General features: G+C 47.0%; 1 protein-coding gene and 1 long non-coding RNA gene across 4 annotated transcripts in view; one reads left to right on the plus strand and one right to left on the minus strand.

Moving 5' to 3' along the window:
- Positions 1 to 21,183, minus strand: part of COL18A1 (collagen type XVIII alpha 1 chain) — a 97,143-nt gene that overhangs the window by 16,682 nt on the left and 59,278 nt on the right. For 2 of the 3 annotated variants that reach the window (XM_006271279.4, XM_019492001.2), the window contains exons 14-29: positions 19,691 to 19,753; positions 18,536 to 18,580; positions 13,558 to 13,689; positions 12,423 to 12,494; positions 11,743 to 11,769; positions 10,777 to 10,821; positions 10,418 to 10,480; positions 8,565 to 8,600; positions 8,037 to 8,120; positions 6,473 to 6,502; positions 6,304 to 6,330; positions 5,735 to 5,797; positions 4,496 to 4,570; positions 3,763 to 3,798; positions 1,927 to 1,980; positions 589 to 663 (exon numbers count right to left, since the gene is read on the minus strand). In XM_006271279.4, the coding sequence (XP_006271341.1) occupies positions 589 to 663; positions 1,927 to 1,980; positions 3,763 to 3,798; positions 4,496 to 4,570; positions 5,735 to 5,797; positions 6,304 to 6,330; positions 6,473 to 6,502; positions 8,037 to 8,120; positions 8,565 to 8,600; positions 10,418 to 10,480; positions 10,777 to 10,821; positions 11,743 to 11,769; positions 12,423 to 12,494; positions 13,558 to 13,689; positions 18,536 to 18,580; positions 19,691 to 19,753 (927 nt within the window). The remainder of the gene's footprint in view (positions 1 to 588; positions 664 to 1,926; positions 1,981 to 3,762; positions 3,799 to 4,495; positions 4,571 to 5,734; positions 5,798 to 6,303; positions 6,331 to 6,472; positions 6,503 to 8,036; positions 8,121 to 8,564; positions 8,601 to 10,417; positions 10,481 to 10,776; positions 10,822 to 11,742; positions 11,770 to 12,422; positions 12,495 to 13,557; positions 13,690 to 18,535; positions 18,581 to 19,690; positions 19,754 to 21,183) is intronic. The other variant, XM_059727214.1, reaches the window with a different exon arrangement.
- On the plus strand, positions 663 to 21,019 carry LOC109284273 (uncharacterized). Its single transcript, XR_009462072.1, has 5 exons — positions 663 to 1,904; positions 5,149 to 6,457; positions 10,049 to 10,144; positions 10,916 to 12,201; positions 18,461 to 21,019. It is a non-coding gene; the product is annotated as an uncharacterized LOC109284273 (long non-coding RNA).

Here is a 21,183-nt window from a genome sequence, read left to right on the forward strand (position 1 = left end):
TCCAGAAGGGAAAAAATTACTGTCTGGGGCAATTGGTAGTAAAGGGGAGGGAAGAAGGAGCCATGGTGGTAGTGCCATGAATACTGCCTTCCAGGGAACAAACCGCCGGTGGCACTTGGCACTGCTCCTTTCACACACTGTGCTGTCTGCTGTGCAGCAGTTGGGAGGGATAGAAGCAGAAATGACACTCAGTACAAAGCAGCTGGCACATGCCTATGGTGGGAAATAGCAGCAGAGAACCCAGGACCAATGATCATGCCCCTAAGCAGCAAGTTTGTATTTTCTATTACAATGAGTTGAGCTCTGTGCCTTCAAAATGGGCACAGACATGGCTTCATCCTAGTACTTCAGCCCCCCAGCTCCTCTCCAAATCACTCTCTTCACTCATTCAGCTTGCTTGCTGCTACTTCTCTTGGCCTATGGCTGCTGGCTCCTTGGGGCAGGGATCACATCTCTCTCTCTCCGCATGGGATCACATCTCTTTAGACCAAAGGAGCCTTTAATTAGGTGCAAACAGCAGCGAGAGAAGCCATTTCCACAGCCAGCTGCAGGACCCTGGGAAAGGCAGGCACTCCAGTGAGCACTTACCGGTACACTAAACCCTCCGCTAGGGTCTGCAGGGTCACCTTTCTCACCCTTCAGCCCATTCATGCCAGGACGACCCTGAGGATAAAAAGCACAGATCAGTCCCTGGGCCTACAGGACAGTGTTTTTGCAGATACTGCTTGTGTTGATGCCAACTGAAGACACTGACAAGATACACTGCAACTCAAAAGGTCTTGTGCAGGGGAGCAAGTTAGCTGTAAACAAAGCCTATTCCCATTTGACAGGCCTGACCTCCTAGTCTTCCAACCCAGCAGAAGCACTGGAGAAGACAGAAGGCACCTGGGCTCCTCCCCACTGCCAGGTGCTGGGGAGAAAGGATTTTCTTATGGACCCCCCCACACTCTCAGACTTCAGTGTAGCACAGCTCTCACAGTTTGTTCACCCTCTAAAAACACCAGGAGTACATTTTCAGATGTGGTTCTTACACAGCTGCTCTGCTAAGACACAAACGCTATGAATGTGAGGTACTAGGTATCACACGTCAGGGGAGCAGCTGATGGTGTCTCAGGGGGTACCCTGCAGCACTACTCTAAGTCAGACAGCAAAATATCTTGGGGCAGAGGATTACAAACCCTCAAAGATTCAGAAAAGTTTTCTACCCTCAAGGTCTGCCAGGTTCATGTAATTCTGCTTTTTAGTATAGAAAAGAGTGTACTTGCACCCCCTTTTGATTTCTACTCCACCCAAAGTTTAAAATCAACTGCCTGGCAGTGGCAGCAGCATTTCTAGCCAGACAGAAATGAAGGAATCAATTGATTTCATGGCTCATTACAATCTACCTGTCACCTTCTAAACTTCATACCCTCTCTTGTTTTTAATGGTCTTGATGTTTCACCAACCACGCTATCCTTTGTTCTGCAATTCTACTGTTTGTCAGCAGCTCCTCTGAATGTTGCTTCTACATCACAGCCCAGCAGATCGTTTTTAATTCTTTTCAATAGAGTTATATTTGTTTTTGCTTCAATCTTAAAGTGAGTAATCCAGCCCTGGACTCCTAGCATATTAGTAAAGCTTCTGGTTTCTTTTTAACTGGAAAAAATGTGTGTTGTTTTTGTGTATGATAATGCATCTTCCCATCTGCACCCCACTTTTCAAAATTCTACATCTACCCAGGTGTATAAACCAGCATTCCCAGCATCCTGATGTTAGCTGAGCTGGAAGCTGCCTCCATTTCTTTGAGCCACAGCTTTCCCATCCAGGGAGTCTACAAGCAGGTGGCGTCAGCTAGGGAGAGGAACAACAGGAGCACTTCATCTGGAGAAACAATGCACTTGACAGGAACAGAGACCAAATCAAAGGTGAACTATGAGAGGTTCTTACAGGTCTACCAGGAAAGCCAATCTCTCCTTTCTGTCCAGGCCGTCCATGCGGGCCCTGAAAGAAAAGAAACACGCACACTCAGGTTTCATGCACACAGGGATGAGTGTGGGGCAGCATGGGAATGCATGGGATATTGCTGCCTCTGTGCTGTGATGGAAAACTAGCTTCTAAGGCCACAATTTGTTCCTTTGTCCTTGTGCTCTTTACTTCCTAGCTACAGATATTCTCCTATTCAACACAGCTGGGCCTTTCCTGTGCCTCTGGCATGGATGACATGTAAATGCTGCTCAGCACTAATTCCAGAGATATCAGGGTTGAAGTTCACCCACTATGAAAGAATTTAGAGAGTCCAGACTTGTGCTCCTGATTAACGTTATTCTATCTGGAATATGTTTGGCTCCAGAGCAAGCTATGAAGTTGTCCCACAGACTTGACTTCTGAGGCTGACTATTCTGTGCTGCGTGGGGCTTGCTACAGACTTTGCTTGCCTTTAAGCAGTGCCCTCTTGGGCTGGCTTTTCAGACACAGAACCTAGTTTTGGTCCTTTGCACATATTTTTAAATAGGATATAAGGAGACTTAAGCTTTAGCTTTGACCTTGCTTCCATCAAAAGGAATAGGGAAAACATTCCATTTGATGTGTCACCAGTAATGCCAACTCCCACAAAAAAATCATGAGACTTGCGACTTCTAAGTCAAATTATCTCTGACTCATGTTCTCATGACAGAACCCTCAGATCTTGGGATTTTTTATTCTGGTACATGTAGGAAGTGCCCAGCTGGTAAGTCTGTGGAAGGGCAGGGGTGGGGGGAGAGGGAAGGGGCAAGGGGGCAGATCGAGGCCCCTATGGTGAGGGAGGGAGTGGGGCAGGAGCTGGGGTGAATGGAGCCATGAGAGGTTGTACAACAGAGCCACAGGCAGTTCATCCAGAGGCAGGCTGCCCACTGCAGGCTAGGGCTCTGTGCCCTGCTGCCTTTGCCCCGAGAGCCGCATGATGCCAGTGTGCCTCCCACTACCGGGCGGGCAGGGGACACATGGTGTGGCCAGCGCGCAGCTAAGGGGGCAAACTTTGCCCTGGGAGCTGCATGCTGGCCACACCATACATCCCCTGCCTGCCCAGCAGGTGGCAATAGCATTGTACAGCTCCTGGGGCAAAGGCAGAACTGTGCAGACCCCCAGCCGGTAGCAGGCAGTCCGCCTCTGCCCTGTGGGGGGCACATGTCCCCCATGCCTCCCCCGGGGCTACATGCAGCTGCAGGGAGCTGCACCCCTCCTTGCCTCTGGATGAACTGCCCATGGCTTTGTTGCACAATGTGCCCCAGCCCCAGAGCCCCACTCACCCCAGCCCCTGCTCCCCTAACCATGGGGGCCTCGATCTCTCCCCTCCTGCCCCTTCCTCTCCACTTACTAGCTGGGTGATGTCTGCATGTCTATGTGGCTGCATCTGTGTGCGCCTGTCTGCCTGCCCCTCACTCCCAAGCCACAGCCCCCCCCCCGCCCTGCTGCCCCCCCTCATTCCTGACCCACAGTACCCCATATCCTGCCAAGGTGTGCAGGGACCCCCCTCCCCAGGCTCTAAAGCCCACACACACACACCCCTTCACAAATAACTCCCCCCAACACACACGCACACTTCAAAAATAGCATCTCATGATTCACATGTCAAATCTCTTGATTTTTAAGAGTTTGTCTCATGATTTTTGACACAGTGGAGTTGGCAATACTATGTCACTCATTTGGGCCATCCTCAGTTTCAGTGAATCCTTGCCCTACAGGGGACATGAAAAAGTCATTCCTTAGTCACACAATACAAAAGGAATGTAGCTGGTGTCTTACCAGTGGGCCCACTGGTCCCCTCAGCCCTGGTTCACCCTGTGCGCAAAGAAACAGGAGAAAGAGTTGTTCTTAATGTAACTGTGACTACCCCACTGCTTGCCCCCAATCATCTCTCCCACTAACAGCTCTTGCAGCCAAGTGACTAGAAAGCATCTGGTGTCTTATTCATTCCTACTGCTCCAATACCCTCCAGTAAACAGGGGCGCTCAGGTATAGGGAAAATCGTGTGAGTGTTGTTGATGAGATCCCTGACTGATTCCCATGTAGCAGGAACGCTTCAAGTCATGAGCCAGTACTCAGGGTCCTGACAGACAAAGCAAACAGACTTTGTGGCCACAGAGCTATGGGGTAGGAAGTTGGGAGACAGCTGAGTGGTTCAGTGTCCTCACTTGAGGAATTCTGAAGTAAAAAAAGAAAGGAGCAGTTATATGCGTCATGGCCAGCCACAGCAGCCCCCACATACCCAGAGCTGCCAGGGAGATTGGGAAAGTGCCCTCACACACTGACACCCACCACTGATGAACGTGACTGGCTGGCACAGGAGCATTTTCAGGTGAGCAGGCAGGCTGGCCACTAAAAAGGTCCCTCCCAGCCAGCCATTCCTGCTTCTCCTGGAAGTGGTGCTCTACTTGGCTGGGGCTGTGCACCAGGACATCCTCCAGCTTGCACAGTGTTAAAGAGCCAGGTAAATGTCCAAATCATTCCCACTTAAAGCTCAGATAAATGTATGGACCTTTTCTCCTTTTGTGTCAAGGGCTGTGACTGTCCCATCTGGGCCAATGATCACTCCAGGCTCTCCTTTCTCACCCTAGCAGTAGAAAACAAAAACAAGGAGGAATCAAACTGACGGCAACCCCCTCCACACCAAACAGTAAAAGACTTTGCAGAGCTCTCCTATGGCACAGCAACAAGTCAGGGAGAGCTGCAACTCAGAATTAATACTTTGCATGGAGTCTCTTGAAAGAGAAATCCAATCCAGCTAGACCCACAGAGGGCTAAACTGTATCTGTTCACACAGTGTTGTATGACACAGTGTACAGCCACATTGTCCCAAGAACAGACTGATTTAGAGAGGTATAATTTACAAGTAGCCAGGGGCTTTAGTCCTGTTCCTTGAATCTTGAGTGCATTTAACAACCCTGCAGTGGTAAAATGTTGACAATGGCATCACCCCCCTGCTTTGCCTTGTGTCCTTGGGCTGTGTGTCTTGTAGCTGTGTGACAGGGCTGTTTGTGGAATTTTAGGAATCATTTAGAAAAGGACTTGTATGGGATGCTTTGGATAGGGATGTACCTGCCCTGAGAGCAGGGGGCTGGACTAGATGACCTCCTGAGGTCCCTTCCAGTCCTACTTTTTTATGATTCTTTTCTTCCCCTTCTCCATCAGCTCTGTGCCTTGCCAACACAGGAAATCAAAGAACAGCTCCACACTGTGCACTTTGGGCAGACCACTAAGCATCACTGACCTTCATAGCTTTGCTTCACATGGGTGCTAATGAAAGTTATAACTTAGCCCTGGACCATACTGTGGCTTCCAAACTGAAGGAGAGAAAGATCCATCACTAGAGATATCTAAAACCAGACTGATCCCCTGCACAGTAGGGAGCGATGCTAACGCATTTATTGGAGGGTGAGCCACCAGATGATCTTACTTTACATCTTCAGTTTCTCAGATAATCTTAACTTCGATGAGTTAAAAAACTAAGTATAAAAGCACCATATTCATTTGTGTCCAACTGTGTGGGTTATCTCTGGACTGCAGCAGTTGCAGAATGTGAGCTGTGAAAGGGCTGAATTTAGTGCCTCTGACTGGGAGCTGGGAGCATAAAAATCAACAGGACGATGGGATGGGAAACCCAAACCTGAGAACAGCAACTTTGAAGTAACAGGGAATGATGTTCCCATGACTCAAAATGCAGAGGCAGAACACTGCAGCCTGACATGGGGAAACCAGCATGAACAGGCCAACCTACCTTCAGCCCTGGAAAGCCTTGGAGCCCTGGGGATCCTGCCTCTCCTTTAGGTCCCACTGGGCCCTACAGACAGACGGACAGAGGAATAACCGTGAAAAAGGTGCATTATGATACCAGCATCCCTACCAAATACTCCCCGCATTTGGCAACAGAAAATCAGGGTGGCTGCAAATGCAAACCACTGGCATACATCAAAGGCATTCCTTCACACAAGTGGGAGCTAAGCCCTAACCAGAGGGCTGAGACTCAAACACTGCTCCAGTCTCCCCTTTCCTCCCTCTTTCCACTAACTCCAGTGAAGTTTTACCAGTTTATACCAGCTGAGAATGTGACCCTATTGTGGAGTGATATGGGGGTACATCAGCTGGGGATCTGGTTTAGGGGGGCACTCAAACCACAATATTCGGGACCAGGCCGAGGTTCCGATCACAGCCGGATCTGTGGATGTTCATACGTGGAGTGTTGGTTTAAGAAGTTCACTATGGTTATGGACTCATCACATGTGATTCTGGCAGCTTTAACGTTACCTACCATGGCTCCACCAAATAAAAACCCAAAAAGTGACTCACCGGGAACCCAGCATGGCCTGGTCTGCCCTGAGGGAAGGAACAACAAGGACACAGCTCAGAAAACTACCTCTTTTTTGGAAAATGGACTAAGTTTAAAACCAGTCGATAAGAAAGAGGGACAATGAGGTCACTCTCACAGACCAGCAAGGGAAAGGTAAGGGTCACATACCTCTGGGCCTGGCAAAACAGCCAATGTTTTCTAAAAAAACAAAACAAAAAAACCCAAAATACACATTGAAAACTCTGATCCTTACTTTCTCCCATTGGTTTCCCAAGGTAAAGCCCAAAATGAAGTCAATGGGTCTGATACAGAGCTTGCCTGAATCAATAAGATACATCCCACAAACTTAAATGGATGTTGAAGCAGTCCCTAAGCTTGCAGAAAAGGGGTTGAAACTCTTCCCCTCCCTCAAGCTGCCTCAGTAGAACCCAAGGTAGCATTTCGGATTTCTATTGATTTTTGCCCCTTCCCACCAATAGACATGTTCCTTTTTCCATAGACATAACTTTAATTTATGATTTCCATAGCAAGCTCCTGTTGGGAATATTGCTTCATGCACACTGTTTCAGTTAAAAAGGCAAAGAAACAACAGATAACCAGGCAGGCAACCTGGTTTCAGAGACGGTCAGATCACCTTCAGCAGTTATTTTTTAAATGCCTTTGCCTATTACTAACTTCAGCTTAACAGCCACCTTTTTACTAGATTTTAATTTTGTTCTGCTAGCATTTTTAGTTTTAAACTTCTTCTGATGCCTATTTTTCATTATTTGTAGAATCAGATCCTACAGGTGTTTAGACCCCTGAGTAACTGTACATGCACAACAACAGCATTAGGCCTAAAATTACTTCCATGTAAAAATGCTTACACAGCTGGGACCTTCATGCCGATTTCCTGGTGCGCTACATGGACCTAGTTTTGTTCTGGAGAGCCAGCTGTTTACTGCCTATCTCCAAGGTCTGGGTGTTTTATCTTCAGCCCTCTCCTCTCTTTTTAAATCTTTCCACCTGTTATGGAACCTCTTCACCTGCTCCATGTCTCCTCGTCCAGTTTTCAAGTTGAGGTAACATTAGTCCACCCTATTCTGAGAGGCAGCAGCAGCTTCTATTCCCCCAGCCCGTTCCTGTGGCTGGATCCAGATAGGCAGAACCCTGCACTCCCATGGAGCCCAGCTGACCACAGGGAAGGCTTCTTGCATGCTCCTGGGCTTATCCAGGCTCAGTAGCTCACTTCACTGTGGACACGAGTAGCCCTGATAACCTCAGAAGGGGAAGCTCAGTAGGTGAGCATTTGCAGGGTGACCAACTCCAAAAAAATCACCTTTCATTTGATATTAAGCATGTGCATCCTCTCTTAATACTAGTACTAAAGCTTACCCTGATCCTGCCCTCAGTTACATACAGGCACAATTTTATTCAGGTGTGAGTATATTTATCCACAAGAATGTCTGCAGGCTCAGGATATTAGCAAAGCCCACAGGCCTGGGCAGCAGTGACTCAAGGCTTTTTAACTCCTTTTAGATTTAGAGCATATAGCCACATTAGTCAAAATAAGGAAGCAGTAATTTCCTTGAGCTGGTTCAGAATGAGAGTCACTCCTCAAACAAGGAGTCAGGACTGAGCCAACTTTCCCAAAGTAGCCTGCAGGAGACTGATAATGGCTCGTGCTCAAAAGACAACGTGTTGGTGCTAGACTGCACAAAGAGGTGCCAGACAGGGAAGGGAACACACTTACATTCGAGGCATAAACAATCTCTCCTGGGGGTCCTGGGGGCCCGGGGGGACCTGGCAGTCCAACTCCATCTTGACCTCGTTCACCCTGACAGAGAAAAATAATTCAGTGCGACTTTTTGTCAGCGTGTTTTAAAAAGCAACTATTCTTAAAGCCTCCCTGTTCCACCCTACTTGAACCCATGGTGCCATGCACCTTGGCTTACAGGTACAGAGACAAAACAATCTGAAAGAATTGCTTCCTAACAGCATGACAGAGCAGCTCAGAGGCACATAGCCCAGAACCTCAGCCGGGTTAAATCAGCTCCATGAGAGCCTAGTCTTTTATATCCAGAATAAGTCAAGTAACAAAATGGCCATCCCTACCCCACCGTTCCTCCTCCCCTCAGTATTTGAATCAATGCTGAACAGGACATGTGCCAGGACTGGTTTAACACTCCATGTGTTAGGATGAGGAAAAAGCTTAGCCATCATTCTATCACCCTTTTTTATAAAAAGGATGTTCTTCCTCTAAATCCAGAAGAGTACTTACTTTAACACCTGGGCTGCCTTGGTCACCCTTTGGTCCCTGTAATGAAAAGTGTTACAGATAAGCAGCTACTTAACTACAGAACACTTTCTCTGAACAGAGGAACATATGATACTCACAATATTCAGGTTTTCTAAGGTGGTCTCCTAATGAGCACTCAAAGGCAGCATCTTTCACTGAACTTAAGACAGCATGAAAATGGAGGCAAGTTCTACTACTTAACAATTCATAACACTTTTGGAGCAAATTATTTCTCTCTCCACCTTCATGGTAATGCTTTAATGGGAACAGCTGGTCCAGAGACAGCAAAGGCACATTATAGGTTCACATATCCTGTGGCACCTTCTTGCAGCAACAAGATTTTTCCCATAGGTGACTACAGGCCTATAACTGGTGCTGGATAACTCATACAGTACAGTTGTGTCATTTAATAAGCCAGTAGTTATGATTGGAAATGAAGTTGAAACATATGACTTGCATCCATATGGTTTAAAAGATTCCTTTTTGGAGCCTGTAATAGCTGCATCCTTGCTGCAGAATGCACGACCCTCCGTTGATAGAACTTTGAGGCCTGAATGCCGAGCACTCACTTGGGTATTAGGCTAGTAAGGGAGGCTAGTGGAGAAAGCACTGCCCTGCTTTAAAGGTTACCAAAAGGTTAGGGGAAGGGAAGTGGCCTTGGACAGCAATTCTATGGTCTGGGATGATGCATCTGGCCATGCTCAAGGCCCAGGAGTGGATTTCCAAGGTGCAAGGTGGCCCAGTGCTCCCCTTTTCCCCAGGACTGAGGGAGGTTAGGTACTACAGTTCTTGGGGTCAGCTGCAACAGGAGATCATGGGTCTGAGAGCCTGCTGGGAAGGAGCAGGGCATAAAAAGAGCTCAGCTTTCTGGTCTAAAAGCAGTGCCATAGTGAGGGGGGCGAGCGGGGCAACCACCGTGGGTGTCAAAGCGAAGGGATGCCAGCAGGCGCTGCCCAGACAGGGCAGGGCGCAGGACAGAACCATGAGTGACTCATTTGTGGTGGCGCGGAGACAGGAGAAGGGTAGCTCTGATCGCTGCGTCCACTCCTGGGTAAGCATGTGGGGGGAGGGCCGCCACCTCTGTGCGCAGGGTGAGGGCGGGCTGCCGCTGAGGGCTTTGCCCCAGGCACCAAACTTAGTTGCTATGGCACTGTCTAAAAGGGATGTGAATGCCTGAAGACGCTCCAAGGGAAGAGGCTGTGCCAACCACCTTTGTTCTAAGGACTGGGGTTAATAAAAATCAGTCATTCAAAACAATCCATTTTTAATTGTGTATTTTTATTTAATTAATTTATTTAGTAGCATCTGATGAAGGTTGCTGACTGCTGAACTATATAATTAAATAAATGTATTAGGGTTGTAAATATCATTTTAAAAATATTCGTTTAACCTCCTCTAATCATATGATTTAAACAATGAGGTTCCTTCCAACCTTAACTTTCTATGATTCTATGATTAACTGATAGGCGCACACTAGATGGGACAGTCACCAAGTGGGAGAGGAAAATCAGCAGTGCAAGACGGCCACTCAGCTGATGAAAAGAGAGAATCCAACATGGCCGGTAGGTAACCACATAGGTGGGGAGACTCTAGCACCCGCAGAAAAATCTGCATGCGGAACTCCTGCTCTGTGACTCCATAACTGAAACCAATTTAGACTACTCAGCTTAACGATATCTGCCACAGACAGCAGAACCATTTGGAATGACCTGCAGGTAAATAATCCAAGTGGAGAGTACCTCTTTCCAAACAAGACAGACTTTTTAGAGTGGCCTTTCCCACTCATTCCTGGCAGACCAATACAAACCATCATTGATGGTAATTCCTGCACTCACCTGAGGTCCTGGGAAGCCCTCCAATCCAGGCTGACCATTTGTCCCTGGAGTACCAGGATCTCCCTGTAATAAATAGAGAGAGAGAGGGAGGACAATCATATCATACTGCAATTTAACCTTTGGCCTGAAAGACCTTACTCCACGTCAGTTTATAAGGAGTAGTCCAACAAGGCATCAATCCAAAAGTTCCAAAGTTTCAATGATATGGGGCCTCACCCACCTCCCAACAGTGCCATCAGAAAGCCACTCATGGAAATGGGTAGAAGCAGGAGTGGGCCCATAGCCCCTCCAAAGCTAACACTCAGAAGAGCAGTGGCAGGGGTCTTAAGATTTTCTGAAGCTGTATGAAGGGATCCTACCTTTTGTCCTGGCACACCAGGCTGACCCAAACTGCCAATGTCTCCCTAAAAGGTAAAGAAAAGTAAGCAAATGAGAGAAGCAGCCATTCTGTCTGTGGCCACAATTTGCATGCACCAACAAATGACATGTCTCTTACAGGTTGTGTGAGGGGATCAAAGGGTTGAAAACTATTATCAGCACCTGTCCAAGCCACAACATTGCCAGCACGACACTTGCTACTAAGGCAAAGATTTCCAAGGCTCAGAAGGCAGTTTGATACCCTTTGCCTGACTCCCAAAGACTTCCAGCAGGAGTCAGAGCCCTAGTCATCTTTTGTGCCTTGAGAAACAACCCCTAGGTCTTGGGGTTTAAGTGGTATGCTCAAACAAACTTCCACCACTCCTCAGCAAGAAGGCAATGTGCCAGGCACGGTCTCACAAGAATGAATTCCCAAAAGAGGCAAAGCACTAACGAGTATTACAGAAAAGTCCAGGACCGAAATCTTTACTCTGCTGATCAATATTAAAATTCCTATCTCTTCAGTGGTTCAGGATTTTTCCCCAAGTGTCTTCCTTTGCACACTGTTCATCAATGGACACCAGCTGGAAATGCATGAATAAAAGGTGTGTAGGAATGGGCCATACACAGACTTGCTGGAATAACTTTGTATTAAGACAGCAGCTTAATATTCTAACCAGACCTTGCTACTCTGTCCATAGACATAAATTATTCTTGGCACGCTCTAATATCTGTTGCTTAACACATATTATAGAAGAGATTATCCTCTTCCATAACATACACCAGGATGGATGTAAAAAGGCTACAAAGGAAAGATTCCTAGTGACCATGGCAAGGAACAGGGGTCAGGGTCAGCTACTGGGGCACCAGCTCTTAGCAGAGAAAACATCTCACTGTAATGGTCTGCTGTGGATGAAAACACGTAAGTCCTATCATTGCAGAGGAACAGATTAAAAATGTATCCTGACCTTGAGTCCAGGGAGTCCTGGTGGCCCCTACATAAAAAGGGAAACAAATAAAACATGACAACAGGTGAATTCTTCCAAACATCAGGAGCCAAAGGAAAGTGTATTCCCCAACTCCCCAGAAAGTCTCTTTCACCAAGCAGCACATTAAGATTTGTTGTTAATTTGACTGCACAGTAACAGTAACAGAGATCTAAAGACATGTTCTGTTCCAAATGAAAGAATGTTCCTTTCAGGATTTGTCCTTCCCTGCTCTGAAAATGCCCCTAACCTACCATGTGGCGGGGCAGGACAGGCCACCCTAGCACTGTCCTTTCAGGGATAACTGTGAAGTCTAAGGAGTCCTGTTGGGGCACTTTCTTTTTTTTCTTTTCAACAGCAACGCATAGCTGTAACAGCGAAGACTGTGAATGGGAACTGCTCCAATTGTATGACAGTACTGCTGTTTGGGACCCCATTCAGGTATGGGTTTTCTGGTACACATGGAGTAGTGAAGGCTGAGGCAAGGCTTTTGCACAGCTGAGTCTTGTCACATGCTTTGTAACTTCAGGCAGAAAAGCCTGGGGCTTGGGGAGTTAAATCCCTTGCTTAGGACTCTGTAGGGTGCCTACTTTAGTGAGCAGGGTAGGCCAATCCTCAGGAAGGGGTAAGAGGGCTTATTAAAAGACTGAGATGAGTTTTACCTGTGGCCCTTCAGGTCCACGTGGCCCAGGAACACTGGAAACAATTGGTATGCCTGAGCCTTCCATATCACCCTAGGGCAAGAAAATCTGGCTGAAATTCAAACATAGGACCAAAGCTCCTGACACAGAAGTCATACCAGGCACATACCAAGCAGGTGTGTAGTATAAATGGGGAGCTACAGCACAGAGGGGAGAGTATGGTGCCTAGCAGTTACCTGCACCCTCTTTTTTTTAACAAAACACCTGTGACACTGCTCCAGCTCTTCAGGATTCCAAGAACCTGGCAGTCAGTGTAGACTACCCATCCAAATTAGCTTCCTCAACGGCCAAAGAGAAGACCCTTTTCCACCCAACTCATCTCTGGGACCTGCAATTTAGGAAATACCTGGAAAGGCCCAATGAATATGGGCAGGGGAACCCCACAATGAAATGCTCCACGTGAGCCTCACAGCTGCAGAGACCTGTCAGTACAAATGCACCCTGTTGTAGGATCACAGTTTGGGAGAGGTGGCCTTTACAGCACCCAAGACTTATCCCAAAGAAGGTTTTTCCATGTAGGGTCAGACCGATCACCATATCTGGGGTCAGGAAGGAATTTTACCCCATGGTCCACTTGGTATGGAGCACAGATGTTTTTACCTTCCTCTATAACAAGGGACGCTCTACCTGGGACCTCTTGAGTGTTTTAATTAATTAATTAGAATTGGGGGCATCTAATCCTTAATTAATTAAAATTAATTAATTTTAATTAATCCTATTAACAACCTTTTACAGAAGCAGGACATTGCCTGGCTTAGTCCTCCTGCTTTACCTGTGGCAGGTTACACTGTTATGTCTTCTGTTGTTTAGGGTTGACTAGTTTAACTAAGAGGTTAGGATTATGGATTTGTACAGGACTGTTTGGGTAGCGATGATCCTGTCTCAGGCAGGGGGTTGGACTAGATGACCTCTGGAGGTCTCTTCCAGCCCCGCTTCTCTATGATTCTATGATTTTCCAGGCAAGCCAGACACCTTGATTTCCACCTAGAATACAGTAGAAGGGCAGAGCGTGCTCTCTGCAGGATGGCCTCTTTAAGCCCTCGCAGGCACAGGCCACACCAGCAGGCACGCAATGATTACCATCACTGGTACTTACAAATCCAGCTTCATAGCCTGGCCCTGGAGGTCCAGGAGGACCTGGCTGTCCTCGGGGTCCAATAGGTCCAGGAAGGCCAGCCAACCCTGTTTCCCCTGGGGATCCTTGTGGCCCAGTTTCTCCTTTACTGCCCTGCATGGGAGAAAAGAAAGTAGAGATGTGATACAGCCAGGAAATCATGGGAGCCCTGACTTTGCAGAGCCCTCAGAAGGAGGAAAGCTCCTACATCTGTCTGACCAAGGCAATGGGTTATAATAAACTTTTGAGCCAAGGGGAGAGGCCTTTCTCTCCTCCAGCAGAAACCAAAAGCATAAGCCAAGGCTGAGCAAGCTAGGTAAGTAAAATGAGAGTTCACAGTTGCACAGACCCACAAAACTTTGTCAGTTAGCCACGTCTCAGAGCAGATCACAGGACTGTCTCCTCCATTAGACTGTTATAATACAAAGAAACGCATGCACCTTCAGTGCTTTTTAGTGAGGTGAGGAACTCATAGCTGAAGTTATATCCAAGTAGAGAGAGGGCAAGGCCTTGTGCCCCGACAGTTCTGGCTGTGCACCCAGGCCCTGTCCTGCAGTTCCACGTCCTTTTCTCAGCAGAGCCTGACAATGGTGTTTCTCATCATCAGCCAGCGCTTTTGCAGTATGGAAAATGTCCACTAGGGGCCAGTCTGAGACCACCAAGCCCAGTTTTCTTTCAGCAATGCTGTTCAAAGGTCTGCAGAGCTGGGAAGCCAACATGCCTCTCTCGAACTATATACAGGGTACAAGGAAAGCCCAGCATAAAATTTTGCAAGTTAAATATGAAAAAAAAAATTTTTAATCTAGAATTTTTCCACTGTGTACTAGTAGAATTCTAGACATCCAACAAGAGCTCAGTCTGAAACACTGAGAGCTACCAGCTTCATGTTTGTGCTACAGGGGATTCAACCTTGTATCCCCTTGTCCACTGCATACTTTTAAAGCTGATCTGGGAGAGACCATCAAAATGGAGACTGTAATCAGTTTTACTTTGTAACAGACTGATTGATATCTGTCTCTCAGAAAGTTAAGCATTACACAGGAGCAGAACAATACAGAATTAAACTACATGCAGAAGGAGCAATATTCAGCAGTAATTGTTAACTACATTATACGTACATGTACACACGTTATGAGCCACTCTGGCAGTAGTAATTAAAAGGCCAGCCGTGTAAATGCTTTTCTGTTTGCACTGCATGTTTTTATGAGTACTGTAAACCATAGTAAAAAGAACTATGATGTTCACCCAGACAAGGGGATGGCCTTTTATATTTCTTGCTTTGCCTTTTGTTTTAGAATAGTTTCAGTTCCTGTGTTGCCAGCAGGAGCTTGGACTAGATGACCTCCTGAGGTCCCTTTTAACCCCTCATTTTCTATGATTCTATGACATGCAGAAACACGCCTTTTCTCAGCACTGGATTATCTTATTTTGAAAAAGTGAATGATAAACGCATACATCTATCCAAGCCATGCCATCTGCATGCATGCATGGTGCCTTTACCTCGAACCTTGCCTCTCCCATGAGTGGGGATGTGGAGTAATAAGAAAGAAGCGCTAACAGGTAGGAAGGGATAGGAGGCAGTTTGCTCTGGTTAGATGGGAGAAAAGTGAGTGGAGACAGAAAGAAGAGTGATGAGCAGATAATGAAACAATGAGCATGGGTGACAGACTAAATGTGACAGCCCCAAGCTGTTCCAAAGCCGGCATTAGATGGGAAATGGGCTTGTTGGGATTTTAGTATTAGTATCTTCTGTTATATCAATACCAGATTCGGCACTAGAACTAATATCTAGAGGCCAGATTCTTTCACAGCTGGTGTAAACTGGCATAGCTCCACTGACTGGCAAATCCTGATCTAGTTTACACAAGGTGAAGATCTGGCCTTTGGATCTCAGTGTAGCTTAATAGATACACATCTTGCCTGGTTGGAAAAGGCCTCTCAACAGAAGGGGACCCAGGAATGTGACACTCCGTGGTGAGGATGCCCTTGGTCAAACACAAGTTATACTGTGTAATTCCTGAAGTTCCAATGACATTCTGTCACTGAGAAGAACTGCCTTGCTCCAGTCAGGCAGATAACTCAATGCCCTGGTAAAAATCTACAACCTGTTTTGTTGCTCTTTTAAAATTTTGAGAGATCTGTGCAACCTGCACAGGGTGCAGTGCTCACCTTTCAGTTATAATACTGTATCTAAACAAGAACCACCTCCACAATACAATATTGATATTGCTTCCTTGATTCCATTCCCCATTCCCAACAAAATTCACCCTCCTCACCACTGAAATTCCCCCAAGACCCTTAGAACAGAGTCTGACTGTGACAGGAGCAACACGCTGGTTTCATGGTTGTCATGCACAATGCCACATCTCCTGCGGTAAACAGGACATCTTAGAATGTAGCCCCCAGTTCAGCCAAGTATAGTAGGTGCCAACTCCCGCAAAGCATGAATATGTATAGCCTGCTACTGAACTGGAATGGATTTGAGCAGACACCTCAGTCCTTTGCTAAATTGCTGGAGTTTGGACTTTGTGCCAATGCACAAGAGATTTGGTTTGGTTGGTCTCTCTCATTCTCTCCAGGCCTTCTACTGCGAGAGATAGTGGGAGTAATAGCATAACAGAAGAGTACATCTGCTCTAAGTGAAATGTGGAGAGCATGACAGGAAGAATGGGAGTCACGCAATGAAATATTACAACAACAATATGCAGGGAATGGGAACCAGAGTGGGTAATCTGGAGGCTGAAGGAGCACTCTCCCTGGGTAAGGGGCTGTCTAATGTGCATGCCACATTTCAGTGCTCTTCATTTGGAACTCACATACTGTTGGGGATTGCAAGTCAGCTGGAGCATTGTTGCAAAAACAACAGTTGTAAATCAGTTGATCAACATATCTCTTTCCAGGTAGATCAACCCCTGGATTTGCGTTCTGGGTTTCCATTTTTAGTGCGGGATCTTGTCCACTATTTAAACATATTTCTGCCAGTTTTATAGCCTCAAAACTTTGACTTTACTTAATTTTAATTGTTTTGAATCCTATTCATTCTGTGCAGTGCTTCCAGCAAAAAAACACCCAAGTATAATCTCTCTTGGGCATGAAAAATAAGGCTTTGTTTTCTTGGAGTGCTTTGAATATGGCAGCTTTCTAGCAAAATAAAATAATTATAATAAGAAAAGTGATATAGCAAATTAAATAGAGATCCCATAGCATGACAAGGAAACCAGGAAGCAAACTTGTATGCACAATAAGGAGGTTTGTACTGTGCAACTAGTTTTAAGGTTGCATGTCATTTTAAAGCAGAGAAATCAGAAGAGTGACTTTAAAGAGGATATTGTGGTATTACAGATTTAGTCCAAGACATTGTGAAAGTTTAGGCATAGTTGTGGTTTCCTTCTCATAAGGAGTGGGCAAAGTTACACTCAAATGAGCTGGCAGGATCATGGCCTTTTCCCACTTCAGTGACTCTGCATCATATGTGCCAAAGGCATCCATTAAATTGAGCTACCATATTTACTCATACCCAAGACAAGGTGTTTTTTCCCATTAAACATGGAGAAAAAGAAACCTCAACTTGGATGCTAGTACGGTCTGAGGCAAGAGGCTCTGGGTGTGGCTCCAGCTCCAACCCAGGGGAGACTGAGCTGCAATGGGAAAGGCAAGTGTGGGGGAACTCACACAGTGCAGGGGGTGAGTTCAGGAGAGATCACATGCTGCAGGGGGGCCTGAGGGAGACCACAGAGAGACCATATGGTATGGGGTGGTGGAGCTACTCTGACTCTGGCTTTGGCCCTGACCCAGGTCAGGGTTGGAGCTACCACTGCTTCCTGGCCATGGCCAAAGCCAGCATGTGCTCTGTACCTAGGGCTGGAGTTGTAGCCAGAGCCACTGCACGGGGTAAGCAGAAGCAGAAGGGAGCAAGTGGCTGGGCCAGTAGGCACTGTGGGGGAAGGAAGTGGGAAGTGGTGGAGGGGGCAGACACCTGGGGGGCCCAGCTGCAGGGAGGGCAAGTGGTACTGGGGGCTAGCGGGATTGAGAGAGGGAGGGACAGGGGGCAGGGTGACTGCCTCCCCACTACTGTTTTCCCCCCAGCTGCTGCATTCTTTGCCACAGCTGTGGGGTAGATGAATTTATGATGATACAAAGTTATACTTTTCCATGTATAGAATCTAACTATGAGACAGTTGTCATAAATTCAAAGTCATCTTGGATTTAGGTAAATATGGTATTTCCACTGGTCACACTGCAAGCTCAGACAGCCAAATTGTGCTTTGCCCTAACTACAAATACATGTGGGACAGGTTTATGCAAAGACCCTCTCACCTTCAGTACTGCCCACACAAACACATGGGCAGGGGTGGGATTATTCCAATAATATGGTGGTGCAGAAGGCAGCTTATTCTGCCCTGGCTTTTTCACACTGCTAACTGTTATTGAACACTAGCTTTTACAGCGAGCCTGAGCACCAGCCATAGCCATCGATTTGAAGGCTCTTGACCAATAGTTAAATAAATATTCAGCATCTCCATTTTACAGGTGGGAAAGTGCAGACACAATGTTCCTTAAGCAAGGTCACAAAATCAGTTCAGTAGAAGAGCAGGGGTCAGAACTTAGAAAACTGCTCTATTGCCACTGCCCAGCCCACCCCTAGAAACGCACACAAGTCACACACTGCAAAAAATACCACTTTGCTCCAGTGGCTTCCATGCTCTTGGGTACACTTCAGAGCTCTTCAAGATGACTCCAATGGGCTTTCCTTTTAAGCCACAGTGATCAAATGTTTGGATGAGAAGCTGCAGTCTTACACAGATACAATGGAATTCAAATGAAGGCAAACATAATTCAACTGAAATGTGGGTGCTAATCCCAAAACAATTTCCTTGTTTCCCAGAAAAAAGCCAGTGCTACAAGGGGAAACTGCTGCACAGTCACAGAACTAGAAAACCCCATGAACATGGTACCGTACCTTGGGTCCAGGAGCTCCAGGAAGGCCTAGATCACCAGAATCACCCTAGGAAAAAGAAGGGAAAGAAGAGTGAATCTTCACACAGATAGGGTGGAAACAGATGTTGTCCAGTGTCTTATTTGTGAGGGGGGCCTTGATCTGCTCCCCACCCCCCTTCCACCACAACAGACTTACCACAGCTGCACACAGCTCTCCACACCACCAGTTGTGCTCCTCACTGCCTACATGCTGCACTGTGGCTGCACACATGCACGGGCCATTAATCGGCCAAATTATCGGCCACATCAGGCCGATTTTTAATATAGACAATTTTCTTTATATTAGTACCGATCCAATATTGGACCAATGTATCGGTGCACCTCTAGTTACAATACATTGCTTTTTGCCACCAGCTTGCTCTAAATATGGAACCTACATTGTATACAGCACAGCTGCTCTTGGCCTGTAAGCACCCATAGGGCCTTGTTACGCCTTACACTGAGTCGCACAGATGTTGATTGGTGCTAGTGTTAACTTAGAGTTTGGAACAGTCACACCCTTAGTCCAAAAACCTTCTGACTGTCTCCCACTGGGACAGCTGTGACTTGCCACTAGAGGCCTGGTGAGCAGGGATAGGACTAAGAGCTGTAACTGTAAGTTGCCACTAGAGGACTGGGAAGCCAGGACAGACTTCTCTCCCTGCTGTAGGGGCAGGTGTGTGAGATATCCTGGGATACTGGAGGACTTCAACTTGGGCAGCACATCTGTGGGGAGTGGTCACACATTAATGGAACAGGAGCTGGGTAGTGCAGATCAGAGATAATCCTGCCCTGGAGTGGCATAACATTGAGTTGCATAACGAGCACTTAAAACCACTTTAAAGTGTTAATGTGCAGACAATTTAGGGGTTAAGAGCTCTAGAAGCCATCCAAAATTACGGTGTAACAAGGCCCACAGAGACTGTTCCATCATGCTTTCCACTGCACTGGCTAGTTGAGACTATATTCATTTATTATGTACAACAGACTTCTACTATTGTACTAAAAAGGCCTCTCTGACTTCAGGTCAGGACAAACAGTGCTAGCTGGTCTGTGGAGCTCTGCTTCTCCCTCAGTAACACGTTACTGTAAGGATGCCCCAATTCTACCAAGCACCATGCAGAGAGGGGACACATACCTTCTCTCCTCTGAATCCTGGCTGGCCAGGTAAACCTTCTCTTCCTGGAGGACCTGGAGGACCCTGGAAAGGTTAAAAAGAGAGAACCACAGTTTGAAGTGAGGTTTAAGAACTGGCTATTGTCAGCTCTTTAAATTGCAATAACCCCAAACCCTTTACCTGTGAGAAACTGTCCCATATGCCCACCCTCAGCACCATCAAGACCATTACATTGTGCATTAAAGACTATGGTATTCACATAGACTACAGGCCCCATAGAGACTCATTTTAGCTTTCAGTGACAGTCATTATTGTACATTACACTCCCTGCCAGACATATAAGCAAAGGGACTGATCAGCAAATCCTAAAGAAGATACATTTCCTCAGAAACCTCCACCAGCAAGTTCCCTAGCCCTAATCCTGTGACCACCTCAGCTATGCAAGCCGTCAAATGCAGCACAAACAGTGCCACAGGTGACTGCTATCAGAGCCAGAAAAGGGGTCAGTTCATACAGAATCGCAAAGAGAAACAATGACCCCATTCTCTTGTCCCTCTAGGAAGTCACCATCATGAGGTATCAAGCAACCCAAATGCTGCCATCATTGTAGAGTCCTGTCCTGGCCACATCATCACAATGGAAATGGCTGGGAAACTGCACAACATCAGGGTTCAAAATACACTTAATATGTGTCACAACCCAAAGTTGTGATTTTTTGTTTGTGTGTGTGCTTCGGCACCGCTAAATTATTTCCCGCCAAATTTGTTGCTTTCTTTGCACGGTAGAGTTCTCTGCTGCTAGAGAACTCTGGTGCAGCGGGGGATTTCCTGCCGGATTGCAGCTTCTTTGCAGTGTGTGCCTCTTTCTTGCACTGTAGTGATACACGTTGCAAAGAAGTTCCAGCCATTTGTATTAGGATCCGCGCCATGTTATTGGCCGATTCCTAATTTAGGCACACGTGGCGGCTAGCGATTGGCTTGCTAGCTGTACAAAAGGCTTGGGTAGTTTCCGCCCAAGCCGGAGGAGGGAAGAAGAGAGAAAGATTCTGTGTGAAGATCTCCAAGCGCTGCGGACCCTCGCAGACCCGACGCACCTCCCCTAAGCAGGCAAGAGAGGCAATAGAACCGAGCCTACGGAGCTTTCGCTTCTCGCCTCTCCCCATCGCCGAGCGCAATCCTAGACGTATCCCTTTCCTGTAACTTCAGACCCCGCGGAGCCTAGCAAACTCCGTGGGAGCAATTGATTTGTCAGAGTCCTCCAACGAGGGTTCACGCGGGAGCTGTGCCTGGAAACTTGTCCAGCCTACACCAATACCATCTTTGGGTGTAAGTAAACAATCTTTTCAATCAACCATTACGCCTCCGTAACTAATTCTAACTCGCGTGCGCTAAACTGCCTTGCAGCTCTCTCCCACCCCGCGTGCCCGGGCTGCCGGCCACAGCCCGTGTGCACCGGAGACGGGTCCGGTACGACCCTAGTTCGCCCCCAGCTTGCCCATGGCGGCCAGAATGGGA

The sequence above is a fragment of the Alligator mississippiensis genome, chromosome 4, assembly GCF_030867095.1.
Source record: "Alligator mississippiensis isolate rAllMis1 chromosome 4, rAllMis1, whole genome shotgun sequence".
Lineage (NCBI taxonomy): Eukaryota > Metazoa > Chordata > Crocodylia > Alligatoridae > Alligator > Alligator mississippiensis.